A 17,348-nucleotide genomic window follows, 5' to 3' on the forward strand; every position below is an offset into this window, starting at 1 on the left:
TGAGAGTTTATCACTGCTGACAATTTGCAGTTCTTACCGAGTTTGTGACATCTGCAAATTTTGAGATTATGCCAAGTCTAATTCATTAATATTTAGTAGGGGGACCAGTGCCCCTTTATTTACCATCTCTTGATCTGAAAAACAACCATTCTCCACTAATCTCTTTTCCCTGATATTCAGTCAACCTTGTTCACTGTCCTTTATGCTCCCTGGGCGTACACTTTGCACTCAAAAGTTTTCTGTAAGTGCTTTCAAGTGGCCTGACGTTGAGAAAGGGGTAAAATGAACACAATCCTTAATTTCTTTTCCCAGCCAGAGTGTCTGTATGGCTACTGTCTGTGTTCAGACTGTTGCTAATGGGGGAGAAATGATCATTTAACTATAGCACGCTCTGCCTGAGATTGACACAACTCTTCCGATCTAAAAGCACGGGCTGGAGTGAACAACAAAATCACTCTGCTTGGAGTCCATCTGGATCGGTCTCAATGAACACTGATATTTTAAAAATTGTAAAACCTTTCAGCTCAAAAGACAAGGCCCTCTCCAGCAGCCTTTAGGAGCACAGCAACGGGAGGCAATTCAACTCCTCAAATTGGTCTACCCTTCTAATTTCTAATGTTGATATTTTGCTTGTATGTTCAACTGCATTCCTCCATTCAGTTAGATCATGGCTGACTTGCAACTCTACTCCATTAATTCAGTGATGCTACCATCACTGAATCAATTTCTGATTTTGTGATTGCACCCTTTCTGCCCCAGTCTAATTTTCATGTTACCATCACTGAATACCCCACTTTCAACATCCTCCACTAATCTCTTTTCCCTGATATTCAGTCAACCTTGTTCACTGTCCTTTATGCTCCCTGGGCGTACACTGTGCACTCAAAAGTTTTCTGTAAGTGCTTTCAAGTGGCCCGACGTTGAGAAAAGGGTAACCATTAACTGGAAACTCAACTGGACCCATTACATAAATAATGTGGTTCCAAGAGCAGGTCAGAGGCTAGGAATATAGTGACTCCTGACTCTCCAAAGCATGTCCACCATCTACAAGGCACAAATCAGGAGTGTGATGAAATACTCTGCACTTGCCTGGATGGCGACAGCTCCAACAACGCTCAAGAAGCTTGACACTATCCAGGACAAAGCAGCAGACTTGGTTAGCCCCACATCCACAAACATCCACTCCTTCCACCATCAATGCTCAGCTGCAACAGTTTGTTCTATCCACAAGGTCTACCGTAGAAATTCACCAAGGCTTCTTTCGATACCACCTTCCAAACCCATGACCACTTCCATCTAGAATGTCAAGGGCAGCAGACACATGGGAATACCACCACCTTCAAGTTCCCCTCCACTCACCATCCTGACTCGGAAATATATCGTTGTTCCTTCACTGCTGCTTTGCCTAAATTCTGGAATTCTCCCTAATAGCATTGTGGGTTGATCTACAGCACAAGAGCTGCAGCAGTTCAGGAGGGTAGCTCATCACCACCTTCTCAAGGGCAACTATAGATGGGCAATAAGTGCTGGCCAGCTGGTGAAGCTATATCTCACAAATGTATATTTTAAAAATCCTGCCTTACTTCTGTGACCATTAATACCCTCACGTAACAAATATCCATCAAACTCAGTTTTGATATTTTCAACTGACTTGGCCCTCAGCAATAGCCTTCGACCTCTAGCCTCAACACCTTCCTGGGAAAAGAAGTTGAGATCTCCACATTACACTTTGTGTAAAAAAGTGCTTCTTGACTCCGCTCCTGATGACCTAAATGCTTACTTTAAGATCATGTCCCTGTTGTTCTGGGCTTTTCTACCAGATGATCTTTATTGATTAGCACTAACAAAACTTTTAATCTGCTTCAACGCCTCAATTAAATCACCCATTGATCTGCTGTACCAGAGGAAATATAACCCCAGTCTCTGTTCTGTCACTCAACTGGCAAGGTTAACTCTGTGTCTTGCTCCACAGGTGCTGTCAGACCTGCTGAGTTCCTCCAGCACTTTCTGATTTTATAATTGCACCCTTTATGCCCCAATCTAATTTTCATGGTAAATGTGTGGTGGGATGTTCTCTTGGTCCCTGATGACCCATTTCCCCAGGTCACTTTGAATTGTCTCTCACTGAGATTGCAGCTCAGTTGACTGGATGGCTGGTTTGCAATGCAATGTGATGCCAACAGTGTGGGTTCGATTCCCAAACTAGCTGAAGTTACCATGAAGAGCTTGCCTTCTCAACCTCGCTCTTCACCTGAGGTGTGGTGACCCTCAGGTTAAACCTCCATCAGTCATTTCTGTCTCTAATGAGAGAGTAGTGCTGTGGTGTGGCCAGACTATGGTGACTTTATCTTTTACTAATGACAGACTCAGGCCTTAACTGCATTCCGCACGCCACACCCAATCCCTGCTATTGCCCCCCGCCCCCCCAACTCCGTTTCCTCCATCTATCTCTTGGAAAATCCACTTCGAGTCTTGTTTTGAGCAGATCTACAGACTGTGATGTCTATTCAAGTTCAAAACTAACTGGTTACAAAAGCCCCTTTACTTACACTATCAAACAGACAGACCATGCTGTACATATTGTACAATGAGGGCCTCAAATTGCAAATATTTCTGCTTAATGTTACTAAACCGTTCCGGTTAAATCAACACTCAGTTCACAGCTTTTACTCAATGTTCTGTCTCCCATTCCGACATGATTTCTGTTCGGTGTGAAACTCATTCTGCTCTGTTGCAATAATGAAACAATTGTCCTTCTCAAATCATTTAAAATATTTCCAGATGAATTATAAGGTGTCTGGTGTTATGTTTCAGTTCTCACCATGAGAATGCAATCCAGGAGGAGTTAGGGACTGGACAAATCTTTTAAAAACCTCTGATGTTCAAGCAGCTCGCCTATTGTCACTGTTTAGATTCACTCAGGTTAGATGTTGAGTGTGAAATGGTTGATGATTGCTTATTGACCCACACATGGTACAAGGTCAAACCCACCCCATAACTTCCAAAATATTCCAAGGAGTGGCAGTTGGATTGCCATTCTGCTCAAATGTTGTTTTCCATAAGTACTAAACTCCACATTTTTAGTCAGGAATTCCCTTTCCAGCTCAAAGAACAAAAAACAAAAGAACTTTACAGCCCAGGAACAGGGCCTTTGGCCCTCCAAGCCTCTGCCGATCCAAATCCACTCTCTAAACCTATTGACAAATTTCTCAGCATCTGTATTCTCTGCTCCTCACCGACTCATGCATCTGTCCAGATGTACCTTAAATGAATCTACCATGCCTGCCTCTACTGCCTCTGCTGGCAACGCGTTCCAGGCACCTACCACCCTCTGTGTATAGTACTTTCCACATATATCCCCCTTAAACTTTCCAGCTCTCACCTGGAAAGCATGACTTCTCGTTATTGAATCCTTCACCCTGGAAAAAAAGCTTATCTCTATCCACCCTGTCTATGCCCTTCATGATTTTGTAGAGCTCAATCAGGTCCCCTCTCAGTCTCCTTTTTTCTAATGAAAACAATCCTAACTTACTCAACCTCTCTTCATAGCTAGCACCTTCCATACCAGGCAACATCCTCGTAAACCTTCTCTGCACCCTCTCCGAAGTGTCCACATCCTTTTGGTAATGTGGCGACCAGAACTGTACACAGTATTCTAAACGCGACCGAACCAATGTCTTGTACAATTTTAACATGATCTGCCAGCTCTTATACTCAATACCCCGCCTGATGAAGGCAAGCGCACTATATGCCTTCTTGACCACTCTATGCACCTGTGCATCAACCTTCAGGATGCAATGGACCTGCACTCCCAGATCTCTCTGCTCATCGACTTTTCCCTAGGTTCATCTGTTTACAGTATAGCTTGCTCTAAAATTAGACTTCTCAAAATGCATCACTTCACATTTGCCTGGATTGAACTCCATCAGCCACTTCTCCACCCAACTCTCCAGTTTATCTATATCCTCCTGTACTCTCTGACAGTCCCTTATGCTTTCTGCTACTCCACCAATCTTCGTGTCATCTGCAAACTTACTGATCAGACCAACAATACCCTCTTCCAGATCACTTGTGTACATCACAAACAACAGTGGCCCCAATACTGATCTTTCTCTATTTTGAGAGTCTCCCTTCAACTACTACTCTCTGTCTCCTATTGCTCAACCAGTTCTTTATCCACCTAGCTAGAATACCCTGCACACCATATGACTTCACTTTATCCATTAGTTTACCATGGGGAACCTTATCACACGCCTTACTAAAGTCCATGTATATGACATCTACAGCCCTTCCTTCATCTATCAATTTGGTCACTTCCTCAAATAACTCTACAAAGTTGGCAAGACATGATCTCCTCCGCATAAAACCATGTCGCCTATCACTGATAAGTCCATTCTTTTCCAAATATAAATAGATATTATCCCTCAGTACCTTCTCCAACAACTTTCTCACCACTGATATCAGGCTCACTGGCCTGTAGTTACCTGGAACATCCCTATTACCCTTCTTGTACACGGGGACAACATAAGCAACCCTCCAGTCCTCTGGCACCTCACCTGTGTCTAAGGATGCTACAGAGATATCTGTCAGGGCCCCAGCTATTTCCCCTCTAGCCTCCCTCAGCTACCTGGGATAGATCCCATCCGGTCCTTCTGGAATGTACACTTGAACCCAGCACAATTCCTCTGTTGTACAGGATAGATGGCAGGAGTCAGACCCTGTCCTGTTTTACAATAAGCAGACAGCGTGCTGAGCTCTGAGATTTCAGTGTCCAACAGCACAACCAGCCACACTGACAGCCATTGTGAAAGGGTCAGCTTGTAAAGTAAGTGTGGAGTTAGGGTGGCACTTTTAGTTAAGGGCTCAGGCTGTCAACTGGGTAGGGTGCCAGTGGGTAGGGTGCCGGGGGAAATGGTGCTGGTGCCAGGTAAGTGTGCGGGGGGGAGGGGGGGTAGGGGAACAATGAATGTGTTAAGGCCATTTGTTCAGGCGGCAAGTTTGGGAGGGGTGGGTGTTTGTGGGGCTTCTGCCGGGTGATAATCAAGTTAGGTTGGGGTTTGAAGGGGTTGTCAGGGGTATCAGGAACTTTTCTAGCAATCAATAGTCATTAAACTGCTGCCATTAGACTCGCTTTTTAATCCCATACTTTTTATAAACTTGAAATCCAATTTCACTATCTGCCATAGGGGGATTCAAGTGGATGAGCTCGAAGCATTAGCCTGGGTTTCAGGATTACTCATTCCCTGATATTGCCATTATATTGGGGCATCCCTTTGCAAAAGCATTATAAACCAGCCTATAACATCGAGCTGCAGAAGGAGGTTTGAGGTGAGGTGGCCATGGAGGTAAGTTTTAAGGTGTGCCTCATCTTGGAGGACAGCTTTAGTGAAGCTGAGATTGCAGAGCTCAGGGTCCAGATAGCTGAAGGCAGTGCTGGCGATAGCGGCATGATTAAAATCAGACAGGTTCAAGAGGTCAGAATTAGAGGAACACAGATAACTTGCTGGGCTGTTGGTTGGGAGGAGGTTACAGAGATGGAGAAGAATGGAAGAGGTCATGGAGGGATTTGAAAACCAGGGTGAGGACTTTGAAATGAAGACATCATTTGACCAGACACTGTTGTAAGTCAATGAAAACAGTGAGGCAAGGAGAATGGGACCTTTGTTGCATGGGACCAATTGGGTTGAATGGTCTGTTTCTGCTTGATCACCACCTGATACCAAAGTGTCCTGGGGAGGTGGTGTACAGCAAACTGGCAGGATACCATGCCCTATTCTCCCCTCCTGACCACATGGGAATGATACTGGTGAGGCACTGCCTGTCTGGGTACTCTGTTTTGCCTAAAGTACTATATGGACTGAGTATGATGGTGCAAAGCAAACTTTAGCCACAGATTGCTGAACCAAATTCTCTTTTTTTTATCTTTCACTCCTGTACAGCTGTTAGTATTTTCACATTGAAAGAAATCCAGTTGCAGAAGGATCCTGGTTATCGAGGGTCTTCATATCCCCAGTCTGGTAAGTTTGTGTGGCTTGCCAGACCAATGCATTGATCAGAACTGCTGGGGAGAAGAAAAAAATTAAGCAAAAGATATATCGATGATTAGTGAAGGAAACTGCAGAGATTCCTCTATAAAACAATTGAACATTAAAGCTGGATAACAAAGTTTCAGGGGATCTGCTAGGTAACATTTGTATTCTGGGATTGGCATTCCCAGAATAACTGGGATCAAAACACTGGCATTCCCAGAGTGGCCAGGATCAGCGCACGGTTATTCCCACATTAGCTGGGATCAGGGCACTGGTATTCCTGGGGTAAAGTGGGATCAGAGTGCTGATATCCCCAGAGTAACTTGCTATCAGAGATAGTAGTTGATTTTAGATCTATTTAATGGGAGGTTTGATAAGCACATGAGGGAGAAGGGACAAAAGGGTTATGCTGATAGAGTTACATGGGAAAGGGTGGCTGGAGGTTCAACTGCAGCAGAAAGGTCAGCATGGGCTGAATAGCCTGTTCCTGCATATAACATGTCACATCTAGAAGGATCTGACCTGTCATTTTCCATTTTCCAGCCCGGGGCAAGAATCGAAGGCAAAGTGTTTTATTTTAGACGGATCCGTGCTCCTGCCTCGTCCCCACCTTACAGAAGAACACAGTCACTTTATGGTGGGGGTGTGGAGGGAGACTTGAGGGTGGGGGCAGCTTCATTATTGCAGCATGGAGCGAGACCAGGTGAGGCTCCAGCAGTAATCCAAGATGATGTCTGCATGAGATCAGCATCCTTCAACTGTGATGTTACACATTAACTAAAATCACCAGGAACAGGAGGACTCCACTCACAGCCTCAGGTTTGCTCTACAATTCGATTAGATTCTAACCCGACTAACTCAACTTTGGCACCAAATGCTGAATCTTCATCAAAGATATTTGGTATCAATCCCAATGCCACAAACTGGCTTCATTGCCCGAGTGCCCAGTTACAACTGTGCCCACTACTATATATCCTCATACCTGCCCTCTCTCCAATACTGCATCCCAATACAGCAGTTTAGCTAATGCACTGAAGCTGTCTTCCAATCAGTTTAGGACTATCCAGCATTGACACCGAACAGCTGACTCTCCTCTTCCCTGCATCCTTGCCTTTGCAGAGATTAAAGAATGCTGCTGATAATTTTTCCTCAAAACTGCACATCGAAAGCATCCTCGCATCTTTATTCAGTAGGTTCATGGGACACGAATTCACTGCAGGCCTAAGGGGACAAGAGTCACAGTGGTCTCCAGGAGAACAGGTTCATTGCAGGCGCTAGTGGGCATGGATTCAGGACTTCTCAGGGTTTATGGCAGGCACAGAGGGCAAGGGTGATAGCAGACATAGTGGACACAGGTTCATGGCAAGTCCATAGGGCACAGGGTCACAGTAGGATCACATGAGATCACAATTAGTATGAGTTTGGTTCTTTCTTCCCTGTCTTCCTTCCTCATTCCCTCTATCATTTTTTATTCCTTCCTTTCCTTTCTTCACTCCCTTTTCCTCTTCCTCCTTCCTTCATTCATTCCTTCTTTCCTTTATTCCTTCTTTCCTTTTTTCTCCTTCCTTTTCTTCCTTAATCATTTCTTCCTTTCCTTCCCACTCTCTGAGGGGATAGCAGAGTGCTCAGCCAACTGCATTTACTCATACACAAACAAGGAACAAGAGTAGGCTACATGGCCCTTCAAGCCTTCTCTCCCATTTGATAAGGTCACGGCTGATCTGATTTTAACATCAACTCTACATTCCTGTACATCTCCGAACATCTTTCATCCTTTTGCTCATCAAGAATCCATCTACCTCTACCTTACAAGTATTTGTAGATTCTGTATTTGCTGCCTTTTGAGGAAGTGAATTTCAAAGACACTCAACCCTGTGAGAGGAAAAATATATTTCCTCTCTTCTATCTTAAATGGGCAACCCCTTTTTTTAAACAGTGACCCCTAGTTCTAGAATCATCCACAATAGGAAACATCCTTTCCACATCTACTTGGTTAAGTCCCCTTAGGGTCTTAAGTGTTTCAATTAAGTCACCTCTGACTCTTGTAAACTCTAGAAGATACGGGCCTAGTCTGGCTAACCTTTCCTCATCAGTCTTATAAACATTCTCTAAACTGCTTCCCGGCTAAATAACATCCTTCCATAAGTACAGTGACAAGTACTGTACACAGTAATTCAGATACAGTCTCACCAGTTGCCCTGTATAACTGAAGCATTTGGCATGGCCATGCTTGTTTCCTGGCCCAGGTGAGATCTCTCATGTCCTCAGGTTGAAAAGATGGCACTGAAAGTATGAGCTAGCCTGTACAGCCTACAATGACAGTGCCTCCTGTCAGTGGAATGTGGAAGAACACAGTGACATGGGAAGATGCTTTGGGTCCCTGGCAGGGTGTTGAAGGAGGTGGCTTATAGAGTCATAGAGCGTACAGCATGGAAACAGACTCTTCGATCCAACGCATCCACGACGACCAGCTATCCTAAATTAATTTGGTCCCATTTGCCAGGATTTTGCCCATATCCTTCTAAACTCTTCCTGTTCATGTAACCATCCAGATGCCTTATAAATGTTGTAATTGTACCAGCTTCCACCATTTCTTCTGGCAGCTCATTCCATATGTGTACCACCCTCTCTATGAAAAAGTTGCCCTTTAGGTCCCTTTTATATCTTTCCCCTCTCACCTTAAACCTATGCCCTCCAGCTTTGAACTTCCCTACTCTGGGAGAAAGACCTTGGCTATTCACCCTACGATTTTCTAAATCTCCACAAGGTCACCTCTCAATGTCTAATATTCCAAGGAAAAATAGCCCCACCATTTAGCCTCTCCCTGTAGTTCAAACCCTCTAACCCTGGCCACATTCTTGGAAATCTTTCCTTAAACCTTTCAAGTTTAATAACATCTTCCTATATCAGGGAGACTAGAATTGAACGCAGTATTCCAAAAGTGGTCTAACCAATGTCCTGCACAGCCGCAACATGGCCTCCCAACGCCTGTACTGAATGCACTCACCAATAAAAGCAAGCTTGCCAAACACCTGTCTACATGCTTAAAAGCCTACAAATGGGGAGTAGAAACAAGGAATGAAAGGTTTTCTCAATCAAACAAACTACCTGCCTGATCCATTTTAATCATGATTCACCTGACTTTGAGCAGAAGAATTGCAATATTACGAAGAGCATAAATATTGCTAAATCCGGAGGTGATCTGGAAATGCCTCATTGATCATTCATCTGTGCTGTCATGTACCAGTGTTAAATTTTGGAATGCTAACCAATCTTGACAGCTTTTTTGTAATGTTCTTGGGTAAGAATGTCTGAGCCCTGTATTAGAACTTGCTCTTGATATGGATCCATTTGATTTAAGGTGACCCACTGTTTTCCACTTTTCAAACTTGTTTCTGGAAAAATATTGGAAGAGAGTCAGAATGTCAAACAAAAATAGTGAAAGCAATGTCCTGCAAATAGCGTTGTTAAACTCAAGTTAGATCCAGTCTGTGTCCTTGTCAGAGACATATTGTGCTTGGGCAATCAAACTGCTTTGCTGCATTTGTGTAGCCGAGACTTTCTGGGGCTCTTCTTTGATTGAAACATTAAACCAAGTCTCCTTCTGCCCTTTCGGATCAATCCAAGCTTGTTATTTTGAAGAAAAGCAGAGGAATTAGCCCTAGTGTCTTCAGGCCAATATTTATCTCTCTACCCAACATCACTTTCAAAAACAAAATGAGCAGATTAGCTTGCTATTACATTGCTGTTTGTGAGGTTTTATGTGGAGAAATGACTGCAGCAATTTCTCATATTGCAAAAGCACTTAGGAAATACTTCATGAGCTGTGACATGCCTTCGGATATCCTGCATTAGAGAACAGCGCTAAATAAATGCAAATCCATTTTGTTCTCTATCCTGTTGCCAGTCTCTGATTGCACCACCTACCTTGTGACCCTGGCAGATATTGTGTAGTTGCTATGCTAAACGTCTACATGTTATACTCAAATATGGTAATACATGTGTCACTTTACAGGAAAGCTCTGAGCTTCAAATAATTTCTATTAACTGTGGAAATCATTCCCCTAATATCTAATATCTGTCAATGATTCTTTTTTTTTTGAACAATTTCAAGTGCCAAGTGTCTCCCCAAGTCCTGAGAGCAATTATTTTGGATTTTTGTTGTAAATATGAGAGTGCTTTGCCATAAGAGTTGGATGTTCCTGCTCTTGCTGCCTGGAGCTAAGATGTGGCAGGCAGGGAGATTTGATCATTGACCTCTGGAAAGAAGCAGGAAATGTTTTTGTTCTTGGAAGGATTTATGTAAAAAAGGTTTATTAGTGTTTAAAAATATCTTAAATCTTGTAAAACAAAAGGTTAACTAGATTCTTACTCTTTCATGTAACTAATTGAAAAGCAGAATATTGCGCTTGTTAAAAACCTGTCTTAAAACCAGAAAATGCCAGAAAATGCCATAGACGGTCAGGCAGAATCTGTAGAGAATCATAGAATCCCTAAAGTGCAGAAAGAGGCCAGTCAGCCCATTGAGTTATAGAACACAGAACAATACAGTGCAGAACAGGCCCTTCGGCCCTTGATGTTGCACTGATTTGTGAATTAATCTAAGCCCATCCTCCTACACTATCCCATTATCATCCATGTGCTTATCCAAGGATTGCTTAAATCTCCCTTTGGGCAAACCCTCCAAAGAGCATCCCATCCAGACCCAAACCCTGTAACCCTGTATTTCCCACGGCTAACCCAAATAGCCTGAACATCCCTGGATACTATAGACATCTTAGCATGGCCAATCCACCCAGCCGACACCTCTTTGTCAGAGACAGTAGGAGAACATGCAAACTCCACACAGACAATCACCGACAGCAGGAATTGAACCAGGGTCCATGTGCCAGTGAAAGAAGAAAGAAACTTGGAAGGATTGATATAAAACAAAAGTTTTTCTTTAATGATTCAAAGATTTACAGAATTCCTTAAATCTTGTAAAGAAAAGGGGCTAACTAGACTTTTAGGCCCTTCATGTAACTAACTGAAAAGCAGAATACTGCACTTGTCAAAAACTGGTCATAAAAACAGACAATGCTGTGAATACACAGCGTGTCAGGCAGAATCTCTAGAGAGAGAGAGAGAGAGAGAGAGTTAATGTTTTAGGTTAATGACCTTGTGTCAGAGTTGGAGAAATGTAAACTGAAACCTCAGTTCTGTTTGTATTATGCATACTTGTCTTTGGTTCATGTTGCAAATTAGTATGAAAATGATATTGTTGCATGGTCAGCTTGTGGGCGACTTGGGCTCAGGCAGAGGACAGGGTTCAGTCTTTGTGGTGAGGTCTGACAACCCTTGGGGCGAGAGCTTCATTTCCAGAAAACTGGTTAAGCATTCTCAGAGATTTGGTCACTAGATAAACCATGACTAGAATTGGAGATCAGACAGAGTAAACCGTGGCTGAGGTTCAATAATGCAGTAGCAAATGGCTGGGCAAAGGGGTCCATTTACCAGCCTCACATTCCAGTATTTACTATTTCAGGCTCAATTTTCTTGTTTGTCTTTTCCACTATGGCGGATACAGTTCCAAACTGGAGCCAAGGGCTGGTGACCTTTGTCTCCTTGTTACAGGCATGGTAGGATGACGAGGACCTGACCTAATGGACACTACTTAGGCAATTGACAAGGAAATGTATGTAGGAGGATCAACATAATGGACACAATAAAAGTCAAAAAATAAACGCTAATAATAAATCCTGGAGAAAGATTTTCAGCTAAGAGTAATAGACCCAGAAAATATATTGACAGGGATGACGTTGAAGGTAAAATTATAAAGGAAGTTTAAAAAAACAACTAAATACATTTGTGTAGAGTGAAGTGTTTGAGGTCAAGGTAAGAGGTTAAGTGAATGGGTTTAGTCCTGTGGTTGGGCAGGTGGGATTGTTCTGGAGTTTGGATACATTGAGTTTGTCTGGGTGTTGAATTCATGGGTTTGGTCTTGAGAGTGGATCCAGGGGTTGATCTGAGGGTTGAGTATGTGGGGTTAATCTAGGGCTAGGTGCTGTGGAGTTTGTCTCAGGTTTGGTTCACAGGTTGCTCTGGTGAGTGGGTATATGGGTTTAATCTGGGCATTGGGTACATGGGTTGTTTTGGGTAAGTATAGAGATCAGTGCACGGGATTGGGTACACGGAATTGGATACAGAGAATTGGTCTTGAGGTTGAGCAGTCAGGTTGGTTTGAGGGTTAAGTATGTGAGGTTAGTTGGGGTTTGGGTACATGCAGTTCATCTGGGTGTTGAGTTAATAGATGCATGGAGTAAGTTTTGAGTTGTGCACACACAGGTTTGCTGTTGGGTCGTTTACTTGGGGTTGGTCTGGTGGGTTGGTACACGGGTTTTGTCTGGGAGTTGGGTAAATGGGGTTAGATGCACAGAATTGGTTTTGGCATTAGGTACAGGATTGGTGTGGGGGTCAAGTATGTGAGGTTGGTCTGTGGTTTGGATACGTGAAATATATCTGGGGGTTGAGCTGGGGGTTGGCATCTCAGAGCAGTTAGAGCAGAAAAGGAGAGCACATTTATGTACTCAATCTCTAAAGGAGCAATTTACCTACTGCCACTCCTTGGTGAAATTTATTCAGGAGCAGGACATCACATGGACTGGAATGAAAGAGATTGCTATGGACCACCAGTGGTAACCTGCTGTACATTATCCCACACGGGACTAACAGAACAAAGTCTAAATGAGTTAGATAATTCCACCTTTTCCCTACAGCCCTGAATTCTTTCCTTTTCAAATAAAAACCTGATTGTGTATGCCACTGTCAGGCGGCACATTCTAGATCCTTACCATTCACTGTGTGAAAATGCTTTCCTTCATGTCTCTATTTTTTTTCTTTTGCCAATTACAGTAAATTTGATGGGGTTGAAGTTAGGATTAGGTAGATAAGTTTGGTCTGGAGTTTGAGTTTGAGTGGATGGGCTTTTGATCTGGAATTTAAGTTTTTTACCCTTGAGAAGGTGGTGGTGAGCTGCCTTCTTGAACCGCTGCGGCCCACCTGCTGTGGGTTGGCCCACATGCCTTAAGGGAGGGAATTCTAGGATTTTGACCCAGTAACAGTGAAGGAACACCGATATATTTCCAAGTCAGAATATTGAGTGGCTGGGAGGGGGAGCTTGCGGGGGATGCTGTTCCCATGTATATGCTGCCCTTGTCCTTCTAGATGGAAGTGGTCATAGCTTTGGAAGATGCTTTCTAAGGATCTTTGGCAAATTTCCACAGTGCATATTGTGGAATATAATTACAGTATACACTGCAGTTACCGAGCGTCTTTGGTGGAGGGAGTGGATGTGGTGCCGATCAAGCAGCTGCTTTGTCCTGGATGATATCAAGCTTCTTGAGTGTTAATGGTGTTGCATTTATCCATGTAAGTGGGGAATATTCCATCATACTCCTGACTAGTGTCTTAGAAATGGTAGGCAGGCTTTGGGGAGTCAGGAGGTGAGTTACTCATTGTAGTAATTCCTAGCCTCTGACCTACTCTTATAGTCACCATATTTATATGGTTGCTTTTCTGGTCAATGGTAACCCCAGGATGTTGATAAGGAGAGAGTCAGTGCTGGTAGCACCATTGAATGTCAAGGGCAGTAGTTAGATTGTCTCTTACTGGAGATTGTCATTGCCTGGCAATTGTGTGGCATGAATGTTACTTTGGTTAACTGGGTATGGCCTACAGTTGGGTAGGTGCGAGTCGATTTAAAATTGGATGAATATGTTGGTCTCCCAACAGTGAAAGGGTTGACGGCCCTCATGCACCTGCATTCTCACATGCCCACAATCAGTAGGTATTATACGTCTCACCCTTATTTAAACATACTCCTTGAAGGATAATTAGACTCCTGCATGTGTTGGAAAAAAAAACACTTTTTAATTATGCACGTCAAAGGACAAAAAAACGAATGAGCCTGTGGAGCAGTTCTGTTTATCTTTACAGCATCTTTTCAGGCCTACCTGTCTTGAGAAAAATTGCAGCCAAATGTAGAGACTCCATGTAATACAAAGGGGCAGGAAACAGGCTTCAATACCTACGCTCAATGTAGGAGCAGAACAGAGTAAAAAGACAGTGTTGCACCTGATATGGGAGCACTTGACACTGACATTGGATGCTCAGAATGGAAGGTGGTCTTCTCCCAAGTGTTAGTATCCTGTGGCATCATGAGCACTACATTCAGAAATATATCAAGGCACTTGAGTATTTTAACAAGTAGTCTCACCAATATTTGGCTCCAAATGTTTTTTTTCTGACATTTCAACAAAACAATTAATGATTTCTCTCAGGAGCACCACTTTGAAAACAGTTTTGCCTCTAGATATTAGGAATGGGAGGAGAGTGCATTTTAAATTGAAATTTTCTGGAGCTCACAGCTTCCTTAGGCTTTATTCTGTGCATTCTAGGTGAATGTTTGATAGCATACCCTGTACTATATCTGTACTATAAATTCTAGAGAAAAAAAAGAAAATATAAAATTGTTTCACTCTTGAAATTTATTCAATGTTTATTAAAATTTGCTTTAAAAGATGATAGATCGGTTGTGTTCTTTAGTTGTGAGGTTGCTTCTTGTGAGCATATGATTTCTGTTTCTGAACATTCCTGGATTACTGTGCCAGCCCTGAAAGATTTGGTTCAGGTTTCTTGAAGAGCCTTTGTTGAACATCATTGAGATTGTAGGCTGGATCATCGAAGGTGTGGGAGCAGTCAATGATCCTCTGCTCTGATCCTCAGGTCTGATCCTCTCAGGTGACTGGTCAACCACAGCTGTAAGAAAAGTGTCTAAATAAGCCTTGGAGTCAATCAGAGTTGGAGTGTAACTCCATGGTTTGGAACCTTGTCGCGGTACTAGGACATTGTTACAATTATGGGGCATTGTGCTAATGTGCTGTGGTCTCATAATCCCTATTTCTGAGAGGTTAAACCCCACCATAACAGTTGGGAAATTGAATTTAATTAAAATCTGGAATTGAAAGTTGGCCTAATAGTCACTGTTTAACTATTATCAATATGTGTAAAAGAAAAATCCATTTAGTTCACTAAAGGAAGGAATCTGAAGGAATTCCTTTAGAGAAGGAATCTGCCATCCTTACCTGGTCTGGCCTAATGTGACTGCTGACCTACAACAATGTGACTCTTATATTCCCTCTGGGTATTAAGAAGTGGGCAATAAATGCTGGCCCTGGTTAGTGCAGTTCTGAGAGTGCGCTGCACTGTTGGAAATGCTGCCTTTTGAATGAGATATTAAACCCTGTTAGGTGGACATGAAAGATTTTGATGTACTATTTGAAGATGAGCAGAGGTGCTTTGCATGGTGTCCTGGTCAGTACTTGCCCCTCGACTATTATCATACAGAAAATTTTACAGCACTCGTGGGGGAAGCGGTGGCCTAGTGGTAACATCGCTCGACTATTTATCCAGAAACCCAGAATAATATTCTGAGGACCTGCGTTCGAATCCTGCTACAGCAGATGGTGGAATTTGAATTCAATTAAAAAAATCTGGAATTAAGAGATGACTGATGACCATGGAACCATTGTCAATTATCAGAAAAACCCATCTGGTTCACAAATGTCTTTTAGGGAAGGAAATCTGCCATCCTTACCTGGTCTGGCCTATATATGACTCCAGAACCACAGAGATGTGGTTGACTCTCACCTGCCCTCTGAAATGGCCCAGCAAGTCATTTATTTGTATCAATTGCTAGAAAGTCACAATAAAGAATTGAAACCGGATGGACCACCTGGTATCGACCTTGGAACTGGAAAAGACAATGACAAAAATGCAAACAACCCTGTTGACCCTGCAAGGTCCTCCTTACCAATATCTGGGGGCTAGTGCCAAAACTGGGAGAGCTGTCTCACAGACTGGTCAAGCAACAGCCTGACAGTCATTCTTATGGAATCATACCTTACAGATAACACCCCAGACCCCACCATTACCATCCCTGCGTATGTCCTGTCCCACTGGCAGGACAGACCCAGCAGAGGTAGTGGCACAGTGGGATATAGTCAGGACGGAGTTCCCTGGGAGTCCTTGACATCAACTCCAGAACCCATGAAATCTCATGGCTTCAGGTTAAACATGGGCAAGGAAATTTCTTACTGGTTACCATGTACTGTTCTCCTTCGGCTGATGAATCAATACTCCATGTTGAACAACACTTGGAGGAAGCACTGAGGGTGGCAAGGGTGCAAAATGTACTCTGGGTGGGGGATTTCAATGTCCACCACCAAGAGTGGCTCAGCAGCAGCATTGCTGATTGAGCTGGTCAGGTCCTGAAGGATATAACTGCTAGATTGGGTCTGCGGTAGGTGGTGAAAGAACCTTCAAGAGGTAAAAAACATACTTGATCTCATCTTTACCAATCTGCTGGCTGCAGAAACATTTGTCCATGACAGTACAGGTAAAAGTGACCACCATACTGTGCTTGTGGAGAAGGAGTCCCGCCTTCACATTGAGAGTACCCTCCATTGTGATGTGTGGCACTATCACTGTGCTAAATGGGACAGACTTCAAACTGATCTAGCAGCTCAAGCTGGACATCCATCCATGAGCTGCTGGGGCCATCAACATCAGCAGAGCTGTACTCCAGCACCATCTGCAACCTCATGGCCTGGCTTATCCCCCGCTCAACCATTACCATCAAGCCAGGGGATCAACCCTGGTTCAATGGAGAGTGCAGGAGGGCATACCAGGAGCAGCACCAGGCATACCTGAAAATGAAGGGTCAACCTGGTGAACCTACCAAACAGGACTACTTGCTAAACAGCATAACAGCAAGTCATAGACAGAGTTAAGCAATCCCACAACCAATGAATGAGATCCAAGCTCTGCAGTCCTTCCAAATCCAGTAGTGGGCAATTAAACAATTCACTGAAGGAGGAGGCTCCATAAATATCCCCATCCTCAAAGATGAAGGAGCCCAGCATATCAGTGCAAAAGATAAGGCTGATGTATTCGCAGCAATCTTCAGTTAGAAATGTCGAGTGGATATCCATCTCTGCTTCCTCCAGTAGTCCCTAGCATGACAGATACCAGTCTCCAGCCAATTCGATTCACTCCATGCGATATCAAGGAACTGCTGGAGGAACTGGATACTGCAAAGGCAATGGACCCTGATAACATTCCGAGGTAAAAACAATGACTGCAGATGCTGGAAACCAGATTCTGGATTAGTGGTCCTGGAAGAGCACAGCAGTTTAGGCAGCATCCAAGGAGCAGCAAAATCGACGTTTCGGGCAAAAGCCCTTCATCAGGAATAAAGGCAGTGAGCTACTCTCCACGCTT

At 43.5% G+C, this 17,348-nt stretch overlaps 1 protein-coding gene across 3 annotated transcripts in view; it reads left to right on the forward strand.

The window, feature by feature from the left end:
• Window positions 1-14,593, forward strand: part of LOC140467472 (cyclin-dependent kinase 18-like) — a 129,735-nt gene extending 115,142 nt beyond the window's left edge. For all 3 annotated transcript variants that reach the window (XM_072563876.1, XM_072563875.1, XM_072563874.1), the window contains 2 exons: window positions 5,940-6,017; window positions 6,573-14,593. In XM_072563876.1, the coding sequence (XP_072419977.1) occupies window positions 5,940-6,017; window positions 6,573-6,610 (116 nt within the window). In that variant the 3' untranslated portion in view covers window positions 6,611-14,593. The remainder of the gene's footprint in view (window positions 1-5,939; window positions 6,018-6,572) is intronic.
• The last annotated feature ends 2,755 nt before the right edge of the window (window positions 14,594-17,348 follow it).

This window comes from Chiloscyllium punctatum, chromosome 45 (genome assembly GCF_047496795.1).
Source record: "Chiloscyllium punctatum isolate Juve2018m chromosome 45, sChiPun1.3, whole genome shotgun sequence".
Classification (NCBI taxonomy): Eukaryota; Metazoa; Chordata; class Chondrichthyes; order Orectolobiformes; family Hemiscylliidae; genus Chiloscyllium; species Chiloscyllium punctatum.